The sequence below is a fragment of the Geotrypetes seraphini genome, chromosome 1 (assembly GCF_902459505.1).
Source record: "Geotrypetes seraphini chromosome 1, aGeoSer1.1, whole genome shotgun sequence".
Lineage (NCBI taxonomy): Eukaryota > Metazoa > Chordata > Amphibia > Gymnophiona > Dermophiidae > Geotrypetes > Geotrypetes seraphini.
The window spans coordinates 120,225,065-120,252,965 of record NC_047084.1 but is presented as its reverse complement, the minus strand read 5'-3'; the positions used below and the strand labels follow the sequence as shown (position 1 = coordinate 120,252,965).

Here is a 27,901-nt window from a genome sequence, read left to right as displayed (position 1 = left end):
GCCTCCCCGCACCACCTATGAACAGCCGCATCAGGATCGCGAAGTCAGCGTCAGCGATCCCTGCGCTGCTTCCTGCGCCACGGTCCCGCCCCTCCTCTGACGTCAGAGGAGGGGCGGGATTGCGGCGCAGGAAGCAGCGCAGGGATGCTGACGCTGACTTCGCGATCCTGCTGCGGGCTGCTTCACAGGTGGTGCAGGAAGGTCAGTGGGGCGAGCGGTCCTTCGGGGGGGGCGGGGGACTGAACGGCAAGGCCGGGAACACCCCCTTAGGGCTGGTACCCGGGGCGGCCCGCCCCCCCCGCCCTCCCCTAGGTACGCCACTGCCCTTTCCTCCTCCCCTTATCCAACAGTAATTCTCGTCCCTTCCCTTTCCTTTCTCCCCTGCCAGCAGTAGCCCCTTCTCCTTCCTTGTCCAGGAGCACCTCTACTCCTTTCCCTCCTTCCCTCTCCAGCAAATGTTTCCTCGATGTAGGCTAGCGGCAGGTCTGTGTGCTTTTAACTTCGGCACACAGCTGCCCTTAGGCAGTATTTTAGCGCGGTTTCATGAGGCAGCCTCGGGGCCTTTGGTAGGCCGGCCCGCTTCGATGATGTGATGTGGGCCGGCCTACCAAAGGCCCAGAGGCTGCCTCATGAAACCGCGCTAAAATACTGCCTAGGGGCAGCTGTGTGCCGAAGTTAAAAGCACACAGACCTGCCGCTGCTTTTCTGGGGGTGCGGAGACATACGCGGCAGGAGTCGGTGGTGGCAGGCAGAAGTGCCGGCATAGCGACGGCAACAGGAAGTTGCACGTCAGCTGATGCCAGCACATTTTGCTGCGGCGGGGTCCTGAATCCTTCGCGGACCGGCAAGACTTTTTTGCGGACCAGGGGTTGAAGAACTGTGCTCTAAGGTATACATATTCAGGGCTTTCAGTCTCTTCTCATACATTTTTTGGTGCAAACCTCCTATCATTTTCGTCACCCTCCTCTGGACCACTTCAAGTCTTCTGTCCTTTGTCAGATACAGTCGCCAAAACTGAGCACAAGGCTCCAAGTGGAGCCTCACCAACGACCTGTACAGGGTCATCAACACCTTATTTCTTCTACTGGTTACACCTCTCTTTATCCTTCTTGCAACAGCCACCGCCTTGTCACGCAGTTTTTTCACCTTTAAGAACATAAGAATAGTGTTACTGGTTCAGACCAATGGTCCATCAAGCCCAGTAGCCCGTTCTCACAGTGGCAATCCAGGTCACTAGTACCTGGCCAAAACCCAAGGTGTAGCAATATTCCATGCTACCAGTACAGGGCAAGCAATGGCTTTCCCCATGTCTTTCTCAATAACAGACTATGGACTTTTCCTCCAGGAACTTGTCCAAACCTTTCTTAAAACTGGCTACGCTATCTGCTTTTTACCACATCCTCTGGCAATGCATTCCAGAGCTTAAGGAAGCTCAGGAACGGCTTTAGGATGGAGACTGTAGGGAGCGCCTGGACCCTTCTCAGGGACACACTGCAGGAAGCGCAAAAACTGTACATCCCCGGTTTCAGGAAAGGCCGCAAGAACAAGCGGTCAAAAGACCCGGTTTGGATGACACCTGAAGTAAAGAGGGCAATCAGTGACAAGAAAGTGTCCTTCCGGAAATGGAGGAGGGATCCAACGGAGGAAAATCACCAGGAGCACATGAAATGCCAAAAGGAATGCCACCGAGAGGTTAGAAAAGCAAAAGGGAAATACGAGGAGGGGCTGGCCAGGGAGGCGAAAAACTTCAAGGCATTCTTCAGTTACATATAAGGGAAGCAACCAGTGAGAGAGGAGGTGGGGCCATTGGACGATGGGGATAGGAAGGGAGTGATTAAGGAGGATAAAGAGGTAGCTGAGAGGTTGAACACGTTCTTCTCGTCGGTCTTCACGAGCGAGGACACGTCCAATATACCGGACTCAGAGGAGCTCATGAGTGGGGAGCAGGCCAAAAGATTGGGGCATATAGAGGTAAGTCGGGAGGATGTCCTCAAGCAGATTGACAGACTGAAAAGCGGCAAATCACCGGGACCGGACGGGATCCACCCAAGGGTTCTAAAGGAACTAAGTCAGGAAATAGCGGGCGCAATCCAGCATGTTTGCAACCTATCCTTGAAAAATGGAGAGGTACCAGAGGACTGGAAACTGGCGAATGTCACACCTATCTTTAAGAAGGGATCGAGAGGTGACCCCGGGAACTACAGGCCGGTGAGCCTGACTTCAGTTATAGGGAAGATGGTGGAAGCAATGATCAAGGACAGCATTTGCGAGCACATCGAGAAAAATGGCCTACTGCGGACAAGCCAGCACGGATTCTGTAAGGGAAGGTCGTGCCTGACAAACCTTCTGTAATTCTTTGAGGGAATAAGCAGTCAGGTGGACAAAGGGGAACCCATAGACATCATTTACCTCGATTTTCAAAAGGCCTTTGACAAGGTGCCACATGAAAGGCTGCTTAGGAAGCTGTGGAACCACGGGGTGGGCGGGGATGTACACAGATGGATCAAGCACTGGCTGTCAGGTAGACTACAGAGGGTCGGAGTAAAGGGCCAATATTCTGACTGGCGGGAAGTCACGAGCGGTGTGCCGCAGGGATCGGTGCTGGGGCTGCTACTCTTCAACATATTTATCAATGACCTGGAAACAGAGGCAAAGTGTGAGGTTATAAAATTTGCAGACGATACCAAACTCTGCGCCAGAGTTAGGACCAGGGAGGAGTGTGAGGAACTGCAAAGGGACCTCGATAAGCTGGAGGACTGGGCAAACAAATGGCAAATGCGCTTTAACGTAGATAAATGCAAGGTCATGCACATAGGGAAAAAGAACCCGTTGTTCGAGTATAAAATGGGGAGATTGCTGGAAGACACCGGACTTGAGAGAGACTTGGGTGTGCTAGTGGATCCATCCATGAAACCATCTGCACAGTGTGCAGCAGCCTCGAAGAAAGCCAACAGGATGCTGGGTATCATCAAGAGGGGCATATCAACCAGGACGCGGGAAGTCATCATGCCGCTGTATCGAGCGATGGTGCGCCCACATCTGGAATACTGCGTTCAATATTGGTCGCCGCACCTCAAGAAGGACATGGCAGTTCTTGAGAGAGTCCAAAGGAGGGCAACGAAACTGGTAAGAGGGCTGGAAAACTGCCCATATGCCGAGAGGCTGGATAAACTGGGGCTCTTCTCTCTGAAAAAGAGGAGGCTCAGGGGGGATATGATAGAGACCTTCAAAATACTTAGGGGCATAGAGAGGGTGGACAGGGACAGGTTCTTCAGACTAAAAGGGACGACAGGTACGAGGGGGCACTCAGAGAAACTGAAGGGAGATAGGTTCAAATCAAATGCAAGGAAGTTTTTCTTCACCCAAAGGGTCGTGGACAAATGGAATGCGCTCCCGGAGGAAGTGATCCGGCAGAGTACAGTACAGGGATTCAAACAAGGATTGGACAGATTCCTGAGGGAAAAGGGGATCGTGGGGTACTGAGGGAGGTGCTGGGGTGTTGCATAAGTATAGACAGCTCACCAGGTCGTGCAGGTGCAAGGCCGGAGGGTTAGGACATTGATGGGAAGATGAGAAACCTAGGGGGCAAGGGGGCCCCTTCTGGTGATTAAGGCAGGTCATGACCTGTTGGGCCGCCGCGGGGGCGGACTGCTGGGCGGGATGGACCTCTGGTCTGACCCGGCAGAGGCACTACTTATGTTCTTATGTTCTTAACCATTCTCTGAGTGAAAAAAAATTTCCTCTTATTGGTTTTAAAAGTATTTCCCTGTAACTTTGAGTGTCCCCTAGTCTGCAATTTTTGATGGAGTGAAAAATCGATCCACTTGTACCCGTTCTACTGCGCTCAGGATTTTGTAGACTTCAATCACATCTCCCCTCAGCTGTCTCTTTTCCAAGTTGAAGAGCCCTAACCGTTTGTCTTTCCTCATACAAGAGGAGTTCCATCTCCTTTACCATCTTTGTTGCTCTTCTCTGAACCTTTTCTAGCGCCACTATATCTTTCTTGAGATAAGGAGACCAGAATTGAACACAATACTCCAGATGAGGTCGCACCATGGAGCGATACAGGGGTATTATAACATCCTTAGTCTTGTTAACCATCCCTTTTTTAATGATTCCCAGCATCCTGTTTGCTTTTTTGGCTGCCGCCACATGTGACACCGAGATCCTTTTCTTGGGCGCTAAACCCCAAGGTGGACCCTAGCATCCGATAACTGATTCAGGTTACTCTTCCCAATGTGCATCACTTTGCATTTGTCCACATTAAATTTCATCTGCCACTTGGATGCCCAGTCTTCCAAATTCCTGTTGGTCCGCCTGCAATTTTTCACAATCTGCAAGCGTTTTAACAACTTTGAACAGTTTAGTGTCATCTGCAAATTTAATCACCTCGCTCATTGTTCCAATTTCCAGATCATTTATAAATAAGTTAAATAGCACCGGTCCCAGTACAGACCCCTGTGGCACTCCACTGTTTACTCTCCTCCATTTAGATCTTCAGACATTATGGTCTAGACTCACTTACCTGCCTGATCCACGGCAGGCTGATGAATTCACAGAGAGTCAGCATACTAATGGGGGCGATGGGAGAAACTCCCCCCACCGACCACACAGATCGCTAATGAGCGATCCTAAAGCATGCGCAGACCATCTTCTTTGTCTGTAGATGGTCTGCGCATGCTTACAGAGCTGCTTTTCTGCTTTTTCACTTTTTTATACTTTGTGAGCCTGTGGTTTTAACCCGCTTTAAACCTGCGGGTTAAAACCACAGGCTTGCACTGTGGGGGAAGGGCAGGAGAGTCAGGGAGGCAGAGGGCCTCAGTTCGGGGTGGCAGAGAGCAGGTTTATTTCAGGGCTGCAGGGCTGGCAGGAGAGTTGGAAAGGACGTGAGCGTCTGGTCCCCAGAGGTCGCTTCTTCTGTTGATCGGCCGGTCCGGTCGGTGACCCAGATTTGTATCATCCTACTTTGCATGGCGTTTCCCCTCATTTGCATGCACGAATCGGATCGAGTCGGAGGAAAATCGGGTCGCAAAGGGGTCACAAACCGATCAGTACACGATCGGTTTGCTTAGTGAATCTAACCCTATCACCCCAAGGTCCCTCTCCCCATAGCAGCCTACTACTACTACCTTTTATTATTTCTATAGCACTGAAAGGCGTATACAGCGCTGTACATTTTAACATACAATATAGATCGTCCCTGCTCAGAAGAGCTTACAATCTAATTTAGACAGGAGATTATAGCGGGTCTAGGTATCTGACAGCAGTGAGGGAGTGTTAAGCACATACTGTTCCTTCCGATTATTAATCCCCAAATGCGTTGCTGCATTTCTTTGCATTGAATTTTAGTTGCCAGATATTAGATCATTCCTCTAACTTTTGCAGCTCCTTTTTCATGTTTTCCACTCCCTCCTCGGTGTCATCCACAAAAAGGCAAACCTCACAAACACATTGAACAGGATCTATAACCGTATTGCTAAAATTGTCTGCAGTACCTGAAGATTGGAGGATGGCTAATGTTACACCAAGTTTTAAACAAGAGTTCTTGAGTGATCTCTGAAATTACAAACCAAAGAGCCTGACTTCAGTGCCGGGAAAAATAGCTGAAACCATTACAAAAAAAAAACTAACAAAATTACAGAACACTTAGGCTTCTTTTACTAAGGTGCGCTAGTATTGTTAGCGCACACAGGAAATTACCGCGCGCTACGCTTCCAGAACTAACGCCAGCTCAATGCTGGCATTAAGGTCTAGCGCATGGGGCAATGAGCGCATGTAATTCCGCGCGTTAAAGCCCTAACGCGGCTTAGTAAAAGGAGCCCTTAGACAAATATGGTTTAATGGGACAGAGTTAGCCAAGGAAGGACAGGAAACACAGGGTGGGTTAAATGGTCATTTTCTCAGTGGAGGAGGGTAAGTAGTGGAGTGCCACAGGGATCCATACTGAGATTGATGCTATTTCATTTTTATAAATGATCTGGAAACTGGAACGAGTGAGATTAAATTTGCAGATAACATTAAACTGTTCAAAGTTAACACGTGTAGACTGAAAACTTGAACTTTTTTCTAGTGCCATTATCTTTTTTTGAGATAGAGACCAGAACTGAACGCAATACACAGTGAAGTCACACCATTGAGCCACGCAGAGGCATTATAACATTTTTAGGGCTCCTTTTTACAAAGGTGCATTGGAATAGCACGCGTTAGACCTTGACGCCAACATTGAGCTGGCATTAGTTCTAGAAGCGTAGCGTGGGTTTAGCACACGTTAAAAATGCTAGCACATCTTGGTAAAAGGAGCCCTTAGTCTTGTTTACCATCCCTTTTCATATTCTTTTTTTTGTTTGTTTGTTTTTACACTCCACCAAAAATGACAAAGACTAGGGGCCACTTGATGAAATTACAGGGAAATACTTTTAAAATCAATAAGAAGAAATATTTTTCACTAAGGATTAGTTAAGCTCTGGAACATGTTGCCAGAGGATGTGGTAAGAGCACTTAACAGAGCCAGTTTTTAAAAAAGTTTTGGAAAGTTCCTGGACGAGACGTTCATAGTCTAAACATAAGAATTGCCGCTGCTGGGTCAGACCAGTGGTCCATCGTGCCCAGGCTCTTGAGACTTTAGGGGGGTGGGAATGAAATTGAATAGCTGTCCCCTTAAAAGTCTTATCAAACATCTGGTGAAATGATTAAGGGAGTTGGTGATCAGTGGGCAAGAGGCATTAGGATGACCATTCATGATCTATGTAACGAATCCTTCTCTCTGCGGCTGCAGCTGACTTGGACAACCAAAACAATTGGAAAGACGATGGAGTTGGGGCAGGAAATCACAGTTAGCTATCTGCCCCTGAGCCACGTGGCAGCCCAGCTTAAGGACATCTGGGGCCCCATGGCCTGTGGAGGAACCACCTATTTTGCACCACCAGATGCTCTGAAGGTAAGAGTCCCGGGCCCTGCCTAATCTTGTAGTGGCTGTTCGGATTGTTAGTACCTAATATAGGCTATCTGCTTTGGTCAACAAATGACGTTGTATACTTTAGTCCTTTTTAGAAAGCTCTGTTGGCTTGGCTTCAACCCCCCTCCCCCAATTTCATTCTGAAGTAATGGTTACTGGAGGGCTTGGCCTCCATCATTTGCAGTTAGTACCTCTGGAGATGGAGTTTATCAGCCCGTAAAGGGTTCAGAGTACTTCAATTTCATGATGGAATTGGTGAGGTGTCAGATGCCAGCCTCCTTGCTCGCTGCCAGGGTGGATGGGATAGTAAGAAGGACTTGCTAGTAGGCTTCACGTCAAAGGCCAGAATAAGGCAGTTCTGATCTTAGGTCATTGTATGAGGGTTCTTCAACAACTTTCTGTACTTTCATATTTTTGCAGAAAATGGTTGGGTGGGAGAAGTGGTAAGAGGGACCCTGGGAAAAATGTATGGCAAAACGGGGTGATTATGTGGAAAAGTGATTATAATTTGCTTGTGAGGTATTAGTGTTTAAAAAATAAGTGCAGAAACCTTTTGAAGATCCCTCGTATCTTTGGACGTCATTCTACTCTTTCTAGCCTCAGTGAGGTAAAACTAGGACTAACATTTGAAAGAAGTCCATTCAGACTTCCCATTTCTGCCCTCCACCCTCCCCACACCGGATGAAATGCTTTAGCCATCTGGCCTCTGACACTCCACGACTTAGCCTGGGATAAGCCTGTGGCTTCTTTTGCCTAATGAGTGGAGGTGGAGCATAGACAAGTTACCCTTATCTGACCTCCTGTTACTAAACTGTGCACAGTCAGATATACAGTAGTTATATAAGCAGTCGGTGTACTAATCTTTGGGATATATAAGATGAATACTATAGCAAAGCACAGTCTTTCAGGACTGACCAGTTACTTGTTGCATTGGCTATATTCTTTCCTTTGACCTGATTTCAGGGTTCTCTGGTCACCACGCTTCAGGAAGTGCGCCCAACCTTATTTCTAGGGGTACCACGGGTCTGGGAGAAAATTCAAGAAAAGATAAGAGCAGTGAGTGCCAAGTCATCCTTTATCCAGAGGAAGGTGGCTGCCTGGGCAAGGAGTATTGGGCTGCAGGCCAACTACAATCGTATGAATGGGTAGGTTGGTGTTGGTCTGAAGTAGGGTGGAAAATTTCAAGGGAACTCTCTTGGTATGTATGGTCAATGTCTATCTCTTCTTAACACCAATACTTTGAGTTTCATTGGTTGCGGATTGAGTTTAAAATTCAAAGTGCTTCAATTTAACTGTCCATTGAGTGTTCACTCTTTGTTGCAGTGGAATTGTCCTTCACGCGAGTTACGGTCCTCTGACAAAATTTGTTTGGAAGTTCCGTCATTAATGGTGGTGCGACTTTTGAGCAATTGCAAGTCAATGTGTTCAGTCCAGGAATTCCCAACCTTTAGCTCTGCGCCAAACCACTACGCTTTTGCATTTTAGAAAAGGGTTGAAGACTTTGCTGTATGAGCATTTTTTGGGGTCCTAGCTCTAAGAATGTTTAAATATTCTTTTATATTTTGTACATAATACTGTCTTGTGTTTGTTTTTTTTAACATATTTTGTATGTTTTTGTTCCTCATTTTAAATAAATAAAATAAGTCCACACTTTTCATGCAAGTGTTTCATGCAGTCCGTGGTTGTTAAAGATGTCTTTTTCACCTTTGCTCCTTTTGTTCCTCTATCATGGAACGTTTACAGATTTTCCTATGCGAGAGGTACCCAACGATTTAAGCTTTTCTTCCCTTCTAGGAAAGGAATCAAAGGAATCGTATTTTAGTCTCTCAACTATGGAATGAACTTCCTTTAAGCTTGCGGTGCCCTAGTCCTTTCCAAGTCTTCCGCAAATCTTTAAAAACTTTCCCATTTGCAAAATATTTTAAAAATTGATTCTCTTGCAATTTTGGTATATTTTTTAAATTAATTATTGTTAACCGTGTCGAGCTTCCTTTGGTTGATGACCCGGTATACAAAGCTAAGTTTTAGTTTAGTTTAGACCCCAGACTGTTTCGCTTGAAAGTGCTTTCAGGAGATAAAGCTGGACACTGTTCCCAATGTTCTCTAGACATTCATAAATACTTTAATTACCACCACATAATCTCATCATAATCAATTTATTAATAAAAGAAACAACATTATATAAATAACTAGTGTTTAAGCCCGTTACATTAACGGGTGCTAGAGTAGATGTCTGTCTGTCTGTTTTATTTTCTTTGTCTCTTTCTCCTTGGATGTTGTCTATCTGCCATTCTTTCTGTCTGTGTCTCTCCCTGGCCCCTCTCCCCCTGCCATGCCTGTTTTTCTTTTTTAAAAATAATTTTTATTGAGATAGCAGCTGTTCTTACCCTCCCTCCCATCGGCACGAACTGCTGCCGCTCCTCTTCAAAGCAGCCTGCTGAGGTTTGCTGGCCGGCTGTAGCGAACCTCGCAGGCCGCTCTCCACCTCAGTAGCACGTTCCCTCTAACGCGATCACGTCAGAGGGAACGTGCTACCAGGTGGAGAGTGGCCTGCGAGGTTCACTATAGCCAGCCGGCGAACCTCAGCAGGCTGCTTTGAAGAGGAGTGGCTGCGGTTGGTGAGTGAGGGCGGGAGGGGGGGTTGCCAGAGTGTTCCCTGCCGCCGTGTTCTAAAACAGAATTCGGCACAGACCCAGAGATCACGGTGGCTGGGAACACGAAACCCTATGTGCGCATGCACGCTTAGGGTTTTAATATAGAGGATAATCAATACTTTATTAAACCTTAACCAATACTTGTACTTTTGTAAAGGAATTACAATACAATTAGCCTTTTCTCAATGCAGCCCTCTTATGGCATTAGTAGTGTGTACTAATTAACTTGAGGCAGTGAAGAAACAACCTACCTGAACCGAGTTCCTGCCTTCTCCTATCTGGGTCCAATTTCCTTCCCACCCCAGCCCTAGTTCCCTGCACTAATAGAAGCTTCGTTTGCATTGGCAACAGCTGTCTACGTTGCCAGCCGTCCAAACCACCTGGAAGAAAGAGAGGGGGAGGGGTTAGACAATACAGCGAGCAAGCAGCCGCCGTGGTGGATGTGATGCGGAATTTTCCCGCACCACCGAGTGATGCTGCCTCCCTGCGCCCTGCCGTCACCGCGCCCGATGGAGCTGCAGGTGCACCTCGCCTCACCGCCCAACCTGACGGAGCGTGCGCTACAATTTACCCCCGAGCCCAGCCTTGATCCACGCAGTACTGGGCGGTTTCACCCTGAGCGCAGTGGCAGCCACCGCGGCCAGCAATCGGGGCAGTGAGTATGCGGCTCAGGAGATAGGAAAGGCGTTGGCGGTTAGCGGCGGGGGCCTCCTCCTGCAAGGGCTGGCCGTGGTGACTCAGGCACTCGTGCTGCTCATCATTTTTCTGTCTCCCGCTTTCCAACCTGCTCACGGCGCTCCTCTGCCTGCCCTTCTCCTTCGCCATGCTGTTCCCTGCCACCGTATTCTAAAATAGAATTCGGCCACAGATCAGAAAACACGGCGGCAGGGATCATAAAACCCTAAGTGCACATGCGCGCTTAGGGTTTTATTATATAGGATGGTTACAACAGTCATTGGCTAGTCTTTGATGGCAACAGAAAAGTTTGCAGCCTCCTTCCAGTCCCTACTAATAAAGGAGCTGTGGAAGCACACGGTCAGCTCCTCGTAAGCTGCTGCACAGCGTTGCAATTCTTCGCAGTCAAGTTTGTGTAATATTTGAACTGCTGTAGATTTAGCTCCTGTTTGCTAATAAAAAAGCGACAATACTTGATTTCCATTTTCTTTACAATCAGGCGATTGTACGCGAAGGGGCGTTTATCGTGAGAACAGAGAGCGACTTTCTCGGGCCGAGTTAGCTTTATGCGCAAGATTGGAAGCGGTATTTGCGGGACTTTTTCTCCCTGCGCTTTTCTATTCAGTTAAACCTGACACTAGTCGAACGTAGTCGCGTTTTGCGAGGCTGCTTTCTCTGATGGTAATCTATTATCCCCCCCTCGCCTTCCCGCTCCACACTGTCACCAACACCTTCATCCTGTCACTGTCGCTCTCCAACCTGCTCACGGCCCTCCTCTGCCTGCCCTTCTCCTTCGCCATGCTGTTCCCTGCCGCCGTGTTCTAAAATAGAATTCAGCCACGGATCAGAAAACACGGCGGCAGGGATCACAAAACCCTAAGTGCGCATGCGCGCTTAGGGTTTTATTATATAGGATACATGAAAACCTTCTTTAAGTATCACAAATGCAATAGCAAGGAGGAACCATACACTGGACCATCACGGAACCGCACTGTCTTCCCACAGGAACTGGTTTTAAGAAAGCTTTCGACAAGTTCCTGGAGGAAAAGTCCATTGTCTGTTATGGAAAGAGACATGGGGGGGGGGGGGGGGAAGCCATGGAATGTTGCTATTCTTTGGGTTTTGGCCAGATAAGGAAAAATACTTGACTGTAAAACCCACTTGGGCTATAAGTGGTATATAAATACTAAAATAAATAAAATAGTTAGGGACCTGGACTTGCCACCATGAGAACAGGCTACTGGGCTTGATGGACCATTGGTCTGACCCAGTAAGGCTATTCTGATGTTCTTTGCATGTGTTGGAGTGTCCCAGTCCATTAGAACTATCCAATATAGTGACTAAATCATTTGCAAAATGTTAGCTGTGTGAACACTATCGTTACTCGCTTGGATATTTACATGTACAGGCTTTAAATATTTTAAATAAACAGTTCATGTACATGGAGGCATCTACTCATTAGCCTGCATTGCACATGCATGGTTGGAACGCTAATCTGGGAAAACAGGCAGGCAGTCTTAGTTCCAGAAGGAAAAACTGGTGGTTATCATTGTTCATTGAACTAAGTTCTTTTATCTAACACTTTAGATAGTGTGCTCGGTGCTCTCTGCCTCCAGGTTCAGCATTGAATACTTCTGCACATCTCAGTGCAATGGCAATGATCACTGATGTCTGCACAGCTTTTGTGCTACGAGGATGCCCTTCAGCTTCACTAGTTGAAAGTCAGGCCAAGAATCTGCGCTAAGACTCCCTCATGTTAGTGGCAGGAGGGTAGGAGAAGACCTTATCTGTTTCTAGACTTGATCTACATTTTCCACTCATACGAACATAAAAAGAGCCCTACTGGGTCAGACCAATGGTCCATCTAGCCCATTATCCTTGTTTTCTAGAGTGGCCAATCCAGATCACAAGTATCTGGCAAAAACCCAAATATTAGCAACACTCTGGAACCCCAAAGAGTATCAAGATTCCAAGCAGGATGTCAGAGTGTCGAGATTCTAGAATCCCAAATAGCAACATTCCATGCTACCGATACCAGGGCAAGTAGTGGCTTCCCCCATGTTTCTCAATAGACTTTCGACTCCAGGAACTTGTGCATACCATCTTAAAAAAAACAGCTATGTTAACTGTTAACACATCTGGCAATGCTGTACCCAGTCCCAGCTGCTGAGAAGGGGGCGGAGGCAGTACAGCTCACCTGGGAGAGTTACCGTTGGCTCATTAGGCTGAATGTCTTGTGTATTCCCTTCTTTCTCAGGAGTAACTATGTACCCTGGGGTTACACGCTGGCCAACATCCTGGTGTTTAAGCGTGTTGCTCTAGCTCTTGGGTTGGATCGATGTAGAATATGCCTCACGTCAGCTGCTCCCATCACCAAGGACACTCTGGAATATTTCATGAGCCTCAATATACTGCTGTTTGAGATCTATGGGATGAGCGAGTGTACCGGTCCACATACGATGTCGCTATCCAGCGCCTTCCGCATCATGAGGTGAGCACATCTGTTTTGGACTCATATCCAGTGATTTCTAGGAATGGATGATTTAAAATATCGCTCATGCTTATAAGTGCATACGATGCTATGAGTAAGATTCTTAGAATAATGGGTGTGGCAGACAATGTATTGGAAGTGATCAAGAATTTGATCTTTCAACGTTTAAGAAACATCTGAAGAAGAGTTTAGCGTCTCACCCTAAGTTTATGAGTCTGTATTGCATGCATTTCTTATCTTGTGGTCAGAAGCTTAGTTTTCCTGTTGTGTTGATTTACCGAGATGAAATGCAACACTTCTAGACTTTCCTTTTTCCCAATGTATACATCTAGTTGTCTCTTTCCTCCTTGAACGCTGTTTCCGGTCTGGTTTGCAGTGTCCCTTCGTAATGTGACCCTTTTCGGCCTATCTACAAACGTAGTTCAACCTGCCTCCCTTACCTGTGTCTATATTATAGATCCAACGAAAAGCCTTAGGGGCTTTGCATGACTTTCCGCTCACATCCAGAGGTCCACTTTCTGTTATGGTCGTCTGTCTATTGTTTTTATTTCTTCCAACATCTCTACTATCACGTTTTTATTTCTCTTTACATATTTAGTTGGCACCATTTGTCTTTCCGCACACTCCATAGTAATAGATAGTTCCATTCCTTCATTTATTTATTTATTACCTTTGTGTGTTTACTAATACTCTAGGACCCCTGAGGAAGTTGTTTTACCGAAATATGGCCCATGTTGGGTCCATTTAATACATATGTGGACAGTGCTTAATATTTTTTTAAGAAATAAAATGAAGATTTGGACATTGTTCGTTTCCACAGCTTTGTTTTGCTTTGGATTGTATATTATAGATCCCTGATATTCAGGATAGTAAATTCTGAACAAAACTGAGGATATATTTGCTGTGGATGCTTTTTCTTGAAGCTCCCCTGCAAGTATAGGGTTACTTAAACAAAAACAACCCCCCCTTAAAATGACTATCTGATGGGGAGGGGGGGAATACATTTAATAAAATGAACAGATATCAATCTGTATGTAGTATTCCTGAAAGATAAACCCAACAAAAAAATCTGTTAAGGCAGTTATCCCTGGCCATGAAAACAGTCAATTGAAAGGTCGCTTCCCCAGAATTATACTCAAAATTCTTTGCCTACCTTTCTCAGTCCAAACCAATCACACCCCTTTATCGATAGGCTGTTGATTCCATATGAATCATCTCGTTCCCTTCGTTCATCACAGCAGCATCTTCTAGCAGTCCTTTCGGTTCGGCAATTATTTTATGATACCACACGTAAGACTATTTATTCAGTGGTTCCGCCTACTTTGTGGAATGCTCTTCCTCTGGGCCTGAGACAGGAAAATAACCCCAGCAAGTTTAAATCTAGTCTCAAAACTTTTCGTTTTAAAGATGTTTGAGATTTGTAACTAGGACTAAACATATATGAGACTTAGACAACAGGCATATTTCAGATAATTCCCCTCTCCCTTTTGGTTTTCCCATCCCCCCTCCTTTTATTTTTATGAAATGTATCCCATTCATTTCCCTTATAGCATGTATTTATGTTGTCTTCTTCCCACGTTGCTAATATGTAAAATTTTTTTTTCTTTTTATTATAAATTTTGTTCAATGTTTGCCGCTTTGGTATTTAAAGCGTTATATCAAACTTAAATAAACTTGAACTTGAAACTCTCCCTCTCAATGTCTGAAATCAAAACATTGGAAAAAATCTATTACTGGTTTTGCTGAACGGTAAAATTGTGGTCATGCTATATATGATAATAAATATCACCTTGCCATATAGGGTCTCCAGATAACATTCACCAGCAGCAAAATATTCAGAACTTTAGGAAACTGTTGAAAAGACATCTGTTATGTAAAATGAAATGTAAGGTCTGAGTTTGGTTGAGGGAGAAGGAGTGATGACTCTTGAGTGCTGGTCATGGAGGTGTTCGATGGTTTGGTTTATTTGGTTAATTGATGTCTGTTATTGAAGCATCTTGTATGACTTATGGAATTTTATATTTTGATGTATGTGTGGGTTTGGCCTTAAATGATATTCGTCGTTAATGTGACGTGTATGTTATATGTAATTTGATTTGTTATGTAAGTATGTAATTTGTTATAGTGTGTCTCCGAAGTGTTTTGTATGATAAATGTAAATCTTTTATTTTGTATGTTAATATGTAACTCGCCCTGGATAAGGGCGGGTGAAAAATAAACAAACAAACTTTGGACCCTGTGCTACCTTCATCATGACCACATTACAGAAGCATATCTCAAATCGCACTGGCTTCCAATCCCAGCAAGAATACAATTCAAATTCTACTGTCTACTATTTATACAGAGACAGTCCAAGCTACCTGAATAACCGCCTCATCCACAACACCTCAACCAGACATAGGAAAACTCATACCCCATTCTCATACCCCCAATTAAGGAAATCAAATGGAAAAAACTATATGATGGCTTACTAGCCACTCAAGCAGCCAAACTAGACAACCAAATTGCCAATCTACTGACGGCATCCCTCGACTACAAGACTTGAAAAAAGAAATAAACCGCAAGTTTCAAACACCACCTCTCATTAAAGCTAACTACCCCAAATAAATAACCATACTCATTTCTTACTCTCTTTGAAAATGTCCGAAATTCTTTCTTTTGTTTGTAAGTTCTTGTTGTAATACTTCCTTGATAAATCTTTTGTAATCTGCCTTAAACTGCAAGGTAATGGTGGAATAGAAATCCCTAATGTAATGTAATCTTATCTGTGCCACTATATTGCCTTATTTTTACAAAATGTTTGTCTTCCACAGCTGTGGTAAGGAGTTACTGGGATGCAAGACTCTCATTGATAAGCCAGATGAAGATGGTAATGGTGAAATCTGCTTCTGGGGCAGACATATATTCATGGGGTATCTGAACATGAAGGATAAGACAGAAGAGGTCATAAACAAAGAGGGCTGGTTACACTCAGGTGATCTTGGAAAGCATGATGAGCATGGCTTCCTCTACATCACTGGCAGAATAAAAGGTAAGGATTAGCTTGGTTCCAATACACCTGGGGGAGGTTACCCAAGCCAACAAACCAGTAATGAGCTGAACTTGGTTATTCAGCTAGTGGTGTAGATCAATGGTTCCCAATCCTATCCTGGAGGACCACCAGGCCAGTAGTGTTTTCAGGAAAGCCCTAATGAAAATGCATAAGAGAGATCTGTATATAATGGAGGTGCCAGGCATGCAAACCTGCTCCATGCATATTCATTAGGGCTATCCTGAAAACCCGACTGGCCTGGTGGTCCTCCAGGACAGGGTTGAGAACCACTGGTGTAGATAATGACCTGGACTGGGAATGCAAAGGTTGGCTTAGACTTTAATTCATTTTCCAATTGGTTACAGAATTGGTCATCACAGCAGGGGGTGAGAACATTCCTCCAGTCCCAATTGAAGATGGGGTGAAGGAGGAGGTGCCAATAATTAGTAATGCCATGCTGATTGGAGACCAGAGGAAGTTCCTGTCTGTGCTACTCACCTTGAAGGTAAAAGGAGGGGGGCCATGTCATCATTGTATATAGTTACACAGTGGGATCCACTGAAATAGAGAAGGGCAGTGGAGTTTGGAGGGCAACAGCTACCTGTGGATCAGCCTGGAAACCAAAGGAAGCCTGCATATGGCTAACCCAACCAGATTGACAACCAATTCAAAAATTATCCCATTAGCAGCTGAACTGGAAACCTTTTTCAAAGCAAAAGTAGACCACATCAGAACAGACACTAATACAGGAAACACCTCAAACTCCATAGAAGTGCTAGGCAATAGCGCAAAATCAAGATAAGGTCCCCTTTATCAAGCATGGGGCGGTGAGGTAAATGCTTCATAGTAACATAGTAAATGATGGCAGATAAAGACTTGAGTGGTTCATCCATTCTGCCCCAACCATACATGCTCCATAAATTAATTTAGTTGAAATGGTCCTTTTTCTTAGATGTTTCTGGGCCAGAAACCCAGAGCCTTGCCCAGTAGTCTGCTTAGGTTCCATCTACTGGAGTCTCCATCAAAGCTCACTCCAGCCTATCTTAACCATCCCAGCCGTCAAAACATTTACCTCATCAGCCCATGCTAAGAAACTCTGCAGCTTTGACAAAAGGGGGCAAAATGCTTTGCAGATAGGTATTGGGAGGAATTCTCCCCAATCACAGGTAATATATAGAAATAAAACAAAAATAAAGGAAATGAGGTACTACTTTTTTTTTTTTTTATCGGACTAACTCAATGAATTTTATAATGAGCTTTTGAAAGTAACCTTTCTTCAGATCAGAAATAAGCAAATGTTGATAAATATCAGTATATATAAGGAAAGCATGAAAGTATTTCAGGGATATTTTCATAGGAAGAGGGAGGGGTGGGTGAGGTTATAAGGTTTGTTTTCCTTATATTTGTCAACATTTGCTTATTTCTGATCTGAAACATAGAAACATGATGGCAGATAAAGGCCAAATGGTCCATCTAGTCTTCCCATCCGCAGTAACCATTATCTCTTTCGCTCTCTGAGAGATCCAACATGCCTATCAAAGGCCCTCTTGAATTTAGACACAGTCTCTGTTTCCACCACCTCTTCCGGGAGACTGTTCCATGCATCTACCATCCTTTCCGTAAAAAAGTATTTCCTCAGATTACTCCTGAGCCTATCACCTCTTCACTTCATCCTATGCCCTCTCATTCAGAGCTTCCTTTCAAATGAAAGACTCTACGCATGCACATTTATATTACGTATTTAAATGCCTCTATCATATCTCCCCTCTCCCACTTTTCCTCCAAAGTATACAGATTGAGATCTTTAAGTCTGTCCCCATACAACTTATGACAAAGACCACAAACCGTTTTAGTAGCCTTTCTCTGGACCGACTCCATCCTTTTATATCATTTTTAAGGTGCGGCCTCTAGAATTGTACACAATATTCTAAATAAGGTCTCACCAGAGTCTTATACAGGGGCATCAGTACCTCCTTTTTCCTACTGGTCATACCTCTCTCTATGCAACCTAGCATACTTCTAGCTTTAGCTATGTAGATCTCAAAGCAATGACTTTCCCAATGTTGGCAATCTATTTTGCTGGGGTCGTTGTGATATGGTTAGATTGCTGTTGGAGATAGGCTGCTGGGCCTGATAGACTCTTTGGTCTGATCCAGTACAGCAAATGTATGTTCTAACTGGATGGGTTGGGAGATCCTTATCGACCAGTAACTGGTACTATAATTCCCAAGCTCATCCTAATTGGTACTCGGTCTACACTAAATGAAATTGCATAGGACTATGCTGACATGTCCTGTCATAGGAAACCATTGACCTCTTAGAGAGAAAGAGATAATGGTTACTGCGGTTAGGCAGACTGGAAGGGCCATTTGGCCTTTATCTGCCATCGTGTTTCTATGAAATCCATTATAACTGGGGTTTTCTATTCACAGTGCAAAATAGATCCAGAAACCGGAGAACCACTGGATGAATTAACTCCAGAAGCTGTCCAGTTCTGTCGGCAGCTGGGCAGCAGAGCTACACATGTGTCTGATGTGATCAGCTCCAAAGATGAAGCCGTTTATAAAGCTATCCAGAAGGGGATAGATCAAGTAAACAGAAGGGCTGTCTCAAATGCTCAGAAAGTACAAAAATGGACCATCCTGAGTAAGGACTTCTCCATAATTGGAGGGGAACTAGGTGAGTGCCGTGAAGGTTGCTGTACCTCAGCTGAATGGTCACTTCATGGTCGGAGGTGGGGTTAGCTAGGTAAAGGATCATGCTTGTATACTCTATGGTCAGGGCAGGGATATTAATACTATAAAGAACTCCTAAATAAACAAAAATTAGTTTTTAAATACGTATTATAAGAAGATTCTATACTTTGTCACATACACTCAGAAAAGTGCGATTCAGCCAGAAGTCAAAGCTCCTAGAGCCAAACCCACCACCCCGTCACATTAAATAAAGTGCTCGTGTGCTGGTTCTGTGATAAAAATAGCCTAGCAATGGCAAAAAGGAAAAGAAAAACTCTTCCACTTATCTTTTGAAAGTTCTTAGGTCCTGACATAGACCATGTTTGCAGTTCTGTTTCAAGGAACCCGAAAAAAAGCCTTAACAATTCAGATGCCAAAAGGGTCAGTGATGGTGCAATTTTCATTTGTTCTGTTGAATGAAGAAAAAGCCTTAAATATCACATCTTCTTAATAGTGTAGACAAATAACTAAATAAATACTGTTATAAAGGCTGCATAGGTAAAGGGTACTTGCCATATATGTTTGATTCACAGCGACTCCTCAACTGCTATTCTCGTGTAACGGCTGTAGAACACCGACTTGGATTTAAAATAAAGTATGATGACGTCACACCGCCTGTACGGAATGACGTTTCGACCCGCTAGGTCTTTGGCCGACTGTTAGATGAAACTAATACTGGAGCTGACCATGAGAACAGTGAAACAGTGAAGTTGGTATTAAAACTAACCATAAGATAGTAAAATTAGTGTTGAGTCTGACCATAAGAGCCTTATCAAAAACTACAAAAATGCTTGCCATTCTATTTCACTGTTTAAGCCCTCAGGATGTAGAGTGTGTAGTTTGAGAATCAAGCGCTGTTCTTGGGTCCATAAGACCCGGGAGAGGTCGCCACCTCTAGATAGCTTAGGTACTTCTAAGACTGAAAACCGGAATTCGTCGATGGTATGTTGTTTATCTATCCAGTGTTGTACTAGAGGGGCTTCCAATTTATTAGTCCAAATCTTGCTTAGATGTTCCGCAATTCTAAGCTTAATGCTACGTGATGTCTGTCCAATATAGTGTAATAGACATGGGCATTGGACTATGTATATAACTCCCTGGGTTTCACAATCTGCTTTCTTTTTAACCCAATTGGGAAGTGAAAAATGAGAAAGATTAGCACTGTATTGACAATATTTACAATGTCCACACGGAGAGTGCCCACTATATGTGGCGGGCTCTCCTATAGAAGTATAGTGTGAATGTTTTAAGTTAGGACCTTTAGAGAATGCAAATTTTGGCTGATCTTGAAACTCAGGATGATATTGCATGATAATCCAATGTTTTTTAATAATGCGTTTGATGTTGAATGCTTGATAAGAATAAGGTAATACGCATACAATAGCAGAATCCTGTTCTTGATGTTTAGGCTGTAGGAGCATCTCCTGTGGGGCATTCAAGGCTCTTTTATGTGCTTTCTTAATAATGGATTTAAGATATCCTCGCTCCAAAAATTTGTTGGTCATATCCTGGGCTTTGATAGTAAATTCTTACTGAGTGGAACAAATTCTCTTGAGTCTAAGGAATTGCCCTGATGGAATGTTGTCCCTGAGAAGTCTAGGATGGAAACTGCCATAGTTGAATAAATTATTTCAGTCACGATCTTTTCTATATATCGTAGTGGAAAAAGAACCTTGTTCGAGTGTAATCATTAAATCTAAAAATGAAATATGATTTTGATGGGTTTGAGCTGTAAACTGCAAATTGACATCACACATATTGATCCAGCGCAGAAAATCGTGGAGTTCTGTTGAAGTTCCCACCCAGACTGCGAAAATATCGTCAATATATCTCTTCCGGCACGACACGTTCTTGAAATATTCAGATGGATACAAAAAACGAGTCTCAACACTGGCTACATAAAGGCATGCTATGGAAGGTGCCATTTTTGCTCCCATGGCGGTGCCTTTTATTTGTATGTAAAAGTCATGGCCAAATTGAAAATAATTTTCGCTCAAAGCTATTTGAGCTAGTTGTATCAAAAATTTTAATCTGGCATCGGACAAGTCCATGGTTTCCAGGTGAGCTCTAATAAGTGAAATAGCCGCTGTTTGGGGAACCTTGGTATATAATGCTGTTATATCTAATGTAAGTAACGTAGCATGTGATGGAACTTGTTGTATCTGTTCTAAAAGGTGTATCATGTCCGTGGTATCTTTAACATATGAGGTGATTTTGAAAACTTCCTGTTAAATAAGAATCAATAAATTCTGAAAGGGGTTCTAAAACTGGACCGATCCCTGAGACTATAGGCCTACCACTCACCATATATTTATTGCTCTAGGGATGCCACATGGTTATGGGGATAGGCTAGATGAGCAGTTACTATTCCTTGGAAACTGCCTAGTTCAGATGAGGGGTTGCTGAGTCTCGGAAGTAAAAGATTGATTAAACTGTACAGGCAGTCCCCAACTTAGACGCTTCAAAAAAGAATGAGATTTATACAGAATACGGCAGTTCGTTTAATTTTGGGGCTAAAAAACCTGATCATGTTACTTCATCCTACAAACAGTTGCATTGGTTGCCTTTTGAGGCTAGAATACTGTTTAAGTTTGGTTGCGCCAGTTTTAAAGAACTGTTTGGTATGGCTCCTAATTACTTGTCTTTGTGTTTTGAAAGATACAAACCTAAAAGAACAACTCGAGGGCAATACCTTTTTGTTTTCCCGATCATTACGCCTTGCTGTTACAAGAGATTCTTTGACAAATTGCTTGGTTTTCAGGCAGGTAAAATGGATTCATGGCTAAGTTCTATTATTTCTCAGGCCCATTCATATATGTCCTTTAGGAAACTATTGAAAACGGATTTATTTGAAAAGTTTGTAAATTGGTGTTTCAGAATATTGATTGGAAATTTGCACACTGATTTTACAGTTGTACTTTTTAAGGAATATATATCTATTTTCGTTAATGCATTTTATTCAATTATTTTATTCAATTATTTGTATAATTTTAGTCTTTTTTAGATCATACTTTAGTACTGTATGTGAACCGCCTAGACTATGTGGTAGGGCAGTATATAAAAATAAAATTATTATTATTATTAAGCATGAGCCATACTTAAGAACGAGGTTGCGGTTTCATTTGATTTCACTGAGCAGCATTTCCAGTGGCCTAGACTCCTCCACTTCTGCAGCAGATTCAGGAATGATTCCTGGCCACATTAAGAACAGTGTGTGGTTGTGCCTGTTGTACCTTTAGAGGGAACACTGGCACTAGGGCCAATTGGCCCTTTTGTCAGTTGGGAGCAGAATCTTAAAATCTACAAGTTCTGAGTTACATACAAATCTGACTTAAGAACAGCTTTAAAAACGTAACTTGTTCTTAACCTGGGGACTGCCTGTACTTGAAAGATCACGATGATACTTTTCCACTGGTATAACTTGGGAAAGTGCTTTTATCCATGTTGGAGGACTTGGTATGATCCTCTGGGTCCTGCCTACTGTTCAATCTCATCCTGTCCTCGTTAACTAGAGAATATCTTGGAAAACAAGAGAGGATCATAGCTGCAGAGAAATCTGACCCCCTGCTCCAGCCCATCCCTTCTAACCTGCCGTCTAGAATACAGGACTTTTCCAAGCTATCTGCTCCATGCACTAGATCTCTATGCCGAGAGGCTTGTGAATTGGCAGGGGAGAGGTTCCAGCAAGTTTAGCGTGCCAGGATTTTAACGGCCTTTTCCGAGCTTCCTAGCAGTACATAAGAACATAAGCAATGCCTCTGCTGGGTCAGACCTGAGGTCCATCATGCCCAGCAATCCGCTCACGTGGCGGCCCAACAGGTTCAGGACCTGTGCAGTATTCTTTCTATACCCCTCTATCCCCTTTTCCAGCAGGAAATTGTCCAATCCTTTCTTAAACCCCAGTACTGTACTCTGCCCTATTACGTCCTCTGGAAGCGCATTCCAGGTGTCCACCACACGTTGGGTAAAGAAGAACTTCCTAGCATTCGTTTTGAATCTGTCCCCTTTCAACTTTTCCGAATGCCCTCTTGTTTTTTTATGTTCTGAAAGTTTGAAGAATCTGTCCCTCTCTACTCTCTCTATGCCCTTCATGATCTTGTAAGTCTCTATCATATCCCCTCTAAGTCTCCTCTTCTCCATGGAAAAGAGACCCAATTTCTCCAATCTCTCAGCATATGAAAGGTTTTCCATCCCTTTTATCAGACGTGTCGCTCTCCTCCGCCCGATACAACGGCAGGATAACTTCTTTCGTTCTGGTTGTAATACCTTTCTTGATTATATCTAGCATTCTATTTGCTCTCTTAGTGGTCGCTGCGCACTGTGCCGTCGGTTTCATTGTCATGTCCACCATTACCCCCCAAGTCCCTTTCTTGGGTATTCTCATTCAATAAGATCCCTCCCATCGTATAGTTGTACCTCAAGTTTCTGCTTCCCACATGTAATACTTTACATTTCTCAACGTTGAACTTCATCTGCCATCTCGTCGCCCATTCCCCTAGTTTGTTCAAGTCCCTTTGCAATTCTTTGCAGTCCTCTTTAGTCCAAGCTCCACTAAATAGTTTGGTGTTGTCCGCAAATTTTATTATCTTACACTTTGTTCCTGTTTCTAGATCATTTATGAATATATTAAATAGCAGCGGCCTGAGCACCGAGCCCAGCGGGACACAACTCGTGACCCTCCTCCAGTCCGAGTAGTGGCCCTTCACTCCTACCCTCTGTTTCCTATCCGTCAACCAGTTTCTGATCCATCTATGTACATCTCCTTCCACCCCAAGGTACTTCAGCTTCCAGGGTAGACGTTCATGAGGCACCTTGTCAAAGGCTTTTTGGAAATCTAGGTATATGATGTCTCCTCTGTCCATCCATTTGTTAATTCCTTCGAAGAAGTGCAATAAGTTAGTTAGGCACGATCTCCCCTTGCAGAAACCATGTTGGCTGGTAATCAGAAGTTCGTTTCTTTCAAAATGTTCATAGATGTTTTCTTTTATCGGTACTTCCACCATTTTCCCCGGAACCAAGGTCAGACTCACCGGTCTGTAGTTTTCCGGGTCACCTTTTGATCCCTTTTTAAAGATGGGCATAACGTTGGCTATCTTCCAATCCTCCGGGATATTGCCTGTTTTCAGGGATAGGTTGCAAATTTGCTGCAGTAGTCCTGCTATCTCCTCCTTTAATTCCTTCAGAACCCTTGGATGGATTCCATCCAGACCCGGGGATTTGTCAGTTTTTAATTTTTCTATTTGCCTGCGCACATCTTCAAGGCTCACTTCCATGGATGTTAATTTTTCTGCTTGATTTCCATTGTAGAATTGCTCAGGTTCCGGTATGTTGGTTGTGTCTTCGTATGTAAATACAGACGAAAAAAACGTTAAGTCTTTCCATGACTTCTTTCTCCTCCTTCACCACTCCTGTCCTATCTCCGTCGTCCAGCGGTCCCACCTCCGTCGTCCAGCGGTCCCACCTCCTCCCTTGCCGGCTGCTTCCCTTTAACATATCTAAAAAACAGTTGAAATTTCGTGCTTCCCTGGCTAGCCTCTCTTCATACTCTCTTTTGGCTTTTCGAACCACACGGTGACATTCTTTCTGATACTTCCTGTGCTCTTTCCAGTTCCCCTCAGTTTTGTCCTTCTTCCATTTCTTGAATGAATTTTTCTTATTGCCTATCGCTTCCTTCACTATTTTGGTTTTCCACGCCGGGTCTTTTGTTCAACTCTTTTTGCACCCTTTTCTGAATCTGGGGATATATAGATTTTGAGCCTCGTTCACCGTGTCCTTGAAAAAAGACCAGGCATGTTCTACCGTTTGCCATTTTTTGGAAGTGTTCCTAAGTTTCTTCCTTACCATTTCTCTCATTGCTTCATAGTTTCCTTTCCTAAAGTTAAAAGTTGTCGCTATGGTTCTCTTTCTGTTCAAATCTATTTTATTAAGCAACAGTAAATACAACAGCAATAACAAACATGGTATGCATTTTCATCAAACACCCGCGGAGGACTGGACTCTTATGTCCTCCCCGGACCCACCATACCCCTACCCCCCAACAAAGAAGCCCCTACCCCCCACCCACCCCACCCCATCCCCCCACGGATACAGAAAAACTCGTAAGCAGGGAACAGCAGAGACACCTAGAAGCACAGTTTCAGAGGTGGAGTCTATTCAAGACCCGGCTACGACTCTCAGGAGCCAAAATGTTCAAATATGGAGTCCAAGTGCGAACAAAGTCTCTGCTCCGGCGTCAAGAAGAATGAGCCAAACGGGCCTCCCAACCCATAAGTTCATGGAGGCGATTCCTCCAGCACCAGTATGGTTCTCTTTCTTTTCGGTATTCCTACCTCAACCTTGAACTTGATCATATTATGATCGCTGTTTCCCAACGGTTCCACTACTTCCACTTCTTTTGCAGGTCCCCTTAACCCATTTAGGAGTAGATCCAGAGTGGCATTTCCTCTCGTCGTTTCTCTAACAAGCTGCTCCATGAAGCAGTCTTGTGTAGCCTCCAGGAATTTTGTCTCCCTAGCGCAGTTTGAGCTTCCAAGACTCCAGTCTATCCCGGGGTATTTGAAGTCTCCTATAATGACTGTTACCGTTTTGCATTCTCGCTTCATCTCAGCTTCCATTTCTTCATCGATATCTCCAGTTTGCCCGGGTGGACAATAGTATAGGCCCATCTTTATTTAAGGCCCTTTGCTTCCCGGTATTTTAACCCATGCAAATGTAGTACAACGAGGTCATTACTATTAAAATGGTAGTAAAATGGGCTCATTTTAATATTTAAATGAGCACACTGTGTGATTCTCCAAACGAAGCACTGGCTTTTAACAACCCCAAATTACTGGCTGGCCCAGGAGTGCCGGTACTGTGAAAAGCACCGTGTATCTAGCTTTGGCTCATGATAACAATGAAAACACACTATTCACGTGGAGGGGCATAATAAAAAAAAAATCTAAGCTCCCTTGTGGCCTAAGGTCCTAAACGCTGAAAGTAGAAGTAGGGAAAATGTCCATTCTCAAAAAAATGTCCCAAATGAGATTTTTTGAGAATGGCCTACCTCTACATTCAGCTGTTTAAACGCTCAGACCACCACTATGTCTACACTTAGAACACATTACCAACCAAAAAAACAGCCTAAATCCTAAATGCCCAAAACCAGACCTTTTAGGCAAAGGAGGGGCCAGTCCTTTGCCTACAAGCTAGATTTTGTAACCGGTGTCTGTCAAAAAGAACACCAGTTACAGAATCCTCCCACTCCCCCCCAGCAACGATCGCAGCAGGAGAGATGGCTCATCTTCTCTGCCGTGATGGCGATCGCTTGAACTGCAGCCAACCGTGACACTTAAGGGTGAGGATCACAGCAGAAAAGATGAGGCATCTCCCCTGCCGCGATCTTCCCACCCAAAGTGCCGCGGTTGGTGGCAATTCAGGCAATCGCTATCGGGGCAGGAGAAAGAGCCAATTTCTCCTGCCTGACACAAACCCCCATCCCCACTAAAATATGGGCAGGAGGAAGCCCAACTCTTCCTGCCCCGACAAACTCAACCTCCCCGATGCAATACGGGCAGGAGGGAGCCCAACCACTCCTGCCCCGATGAACCCCTGCCCCCCAACCCCGTGACACCCCCCCCCCATACCCAGCGACCCGGTGACACCTGATCCCTACCCAAGATACCCTCCCTTACCTAAAATCTGTTGGCTGGACGGATGGGTCCCAAGCCCATCCACCCAGTAGGCCCGCCTTCTGCCAAATGGCGGGCCTTAGGGCCTGATTGGGCCAGGTGCCTAAGGCCCCACCCCTAGTGGAGAGACTGTCATTCAAAGGGTTGGAGAGAAGATTAATAAGAAAATATGGACCCCTTTTCTGGAGTCTTTTTCATGACTGAAGTACATGGTTAAATATTTTGAGAATCTATGCAATAGCAGGGATGTTGGTCTATAAAACTAGTTTAACTTCATAAGTAACAGGAATATACATGAGAACCGAAGCGGAATGGTAAGTCTGTCTGAACCCTTCTCTACAGTCAACTCCTGACTCTGCCCCTTCTACATTGCCTAGGAGCAACTTGCTTGAATCCTTCTCTGGCGGTATTCAAAACCCACTTTTATGAAGCTGTGTTTAGGTCCTAATGCTTGCAGCTTGTAATAGACTATATCTGTTCTCATTCCGTCTCTCTTCCCTTGTTTATCCCTTTGTTAGTATTGTATAGTGAGCTACCTTCTGTCCTGTCTGTCATCATTTAGATTGTAAACTTTTTTGAGCAGGGACTGCCTCTTGTTTAATGTACAGCGCTGTGTGCACTATAGAAATGGGGCATCCTGAAAACAAAATTGGGTGTGTCCAGAGCTCTGGGGACAGGAAGGATGCTGCCCTGTGTGGTCTTTCATCTCCTTCCCTTCAGCATTCTGGTACTGACCACTGAATCTTCTTTCTCCAGGTCCAACCATGAAGCTAAAGCGTCCCGTGGTTGTAAAAATGTACAAGGATGAGATTGAAGCCATCTACCAGGACTAGACAATGTGTTCAGAGAAGAATTCTTCATTTCTTTTTTCTAATGATGCGAAGAATGGGACTTACACAATTGGGATCCTGACTCCCAAGCTCTGAGGAGGCATTTTGTTCCCTTTTCTACATGTCTAGTCCTTTCATACTTTTAAAGACTATCTAGAATCCTTGTTAAGCCACTTCTAATGTGGACAAATTGTATTTTCAATAAAATGGATTGAATAAATGCTGTTGTTTTTACTGCACAGGTGGTTCTAGACTGTTTGGGGGGGGGGGAAGGATTTGGAAGAGTCTTAAAGGCCTTGGCTGAAAGAGGAGGATAGTCACCTCAGCAGTAACCTTAACATTCACGAAACTGGCAGTAAGTTTTTACAATGAGTTCACCAGGGTTCAATACCGCCAAAAAGCACCGTCTTGCCTAGCAGACATCACCCACTCACATCATTTTAAAACACTCTGTAGGACAATCTAAAAATCTATCATTTAAGTTCTTTTTTAACTAATTTTTGTTTCTATTCTTTCTGAACTGTATTTAATTACAAATGCTATCCGTCGCCCAAAACCCTGGTATCTTAATAATCTAAAACGAGAATTTAAAGTACAAAATTCAATGGTGCTTCTAAATGGCATTCAATCTAAAGCTCCTGAAATATTAAGTCTTGTCAGTTTTAAACCCTCAATAGGAGCTTATCTTAATCTGCAAACCGCTGGTTTTTTCCTACGGGGTGCCAGCTGATTGCCCTACAGAGCTACTGATCTAGAGCAAGCAGTGGCTTCCCCCATATCTTTCTCAATAACAGACTATAGACTTTTCCTCCAGGAACTTGTCCAAACCTTTCTTAAAACCAGCTACGCTATCCGCTCTT

The 27,901-nt window shown here is 44.2% G+C and overlaps 1 protein-coding gene across 7 annotated transcripts in view; it reads left to right on the top strand.

Moving 5' to 3' along the window:
• LOC117356989 (long-chain-fatty-acid--CoA ligase ACSBG2-like) overlaps nt 1–27,280 on the top strand; it is a 151,547-nt gene extending 124,267 nt beyond the window's left edge. For 5 of the 7 annotated variants that reach the window (XM_033937088.1, XM_033937042.1, XM_033937097.1 and 2 more), the window contains 7 exons: nt 6,776–6,937; nt 7,919–8,100; nt 12,542–12,775; nt 15,589–15,806; nt 16,172–16,311; nt 18,239–18,485; nt 26,968–27,044. In XM_033937088.1, coding sequence (XP_033792979.1) covers nt 6,776–6,937; nt 7,919–8,100; nt 12,542–12,775; nt 15,589–15,806; nt 16,172–16,311; nt 18,239–18,485; nt 26,968–27,044 — 1,260 coding nt within the window. Of the gene's footprint in view, nt 1–6,775; nt 6,938–7,918; nt 8,101–12,541; nt 12,776–15,588; nt 15,807–16,171; nt 16,312–18,238; nt 18,486–26,967 lie in introns of all 7 variants that reach the window. The other 2 variants (XM_033937051.1, XM_033937060.1) reach the window with 2 other exon arrangements.
• The last annotated feature ends 621 nt before the right edge of the window (nt 27,281–27,901 follow it).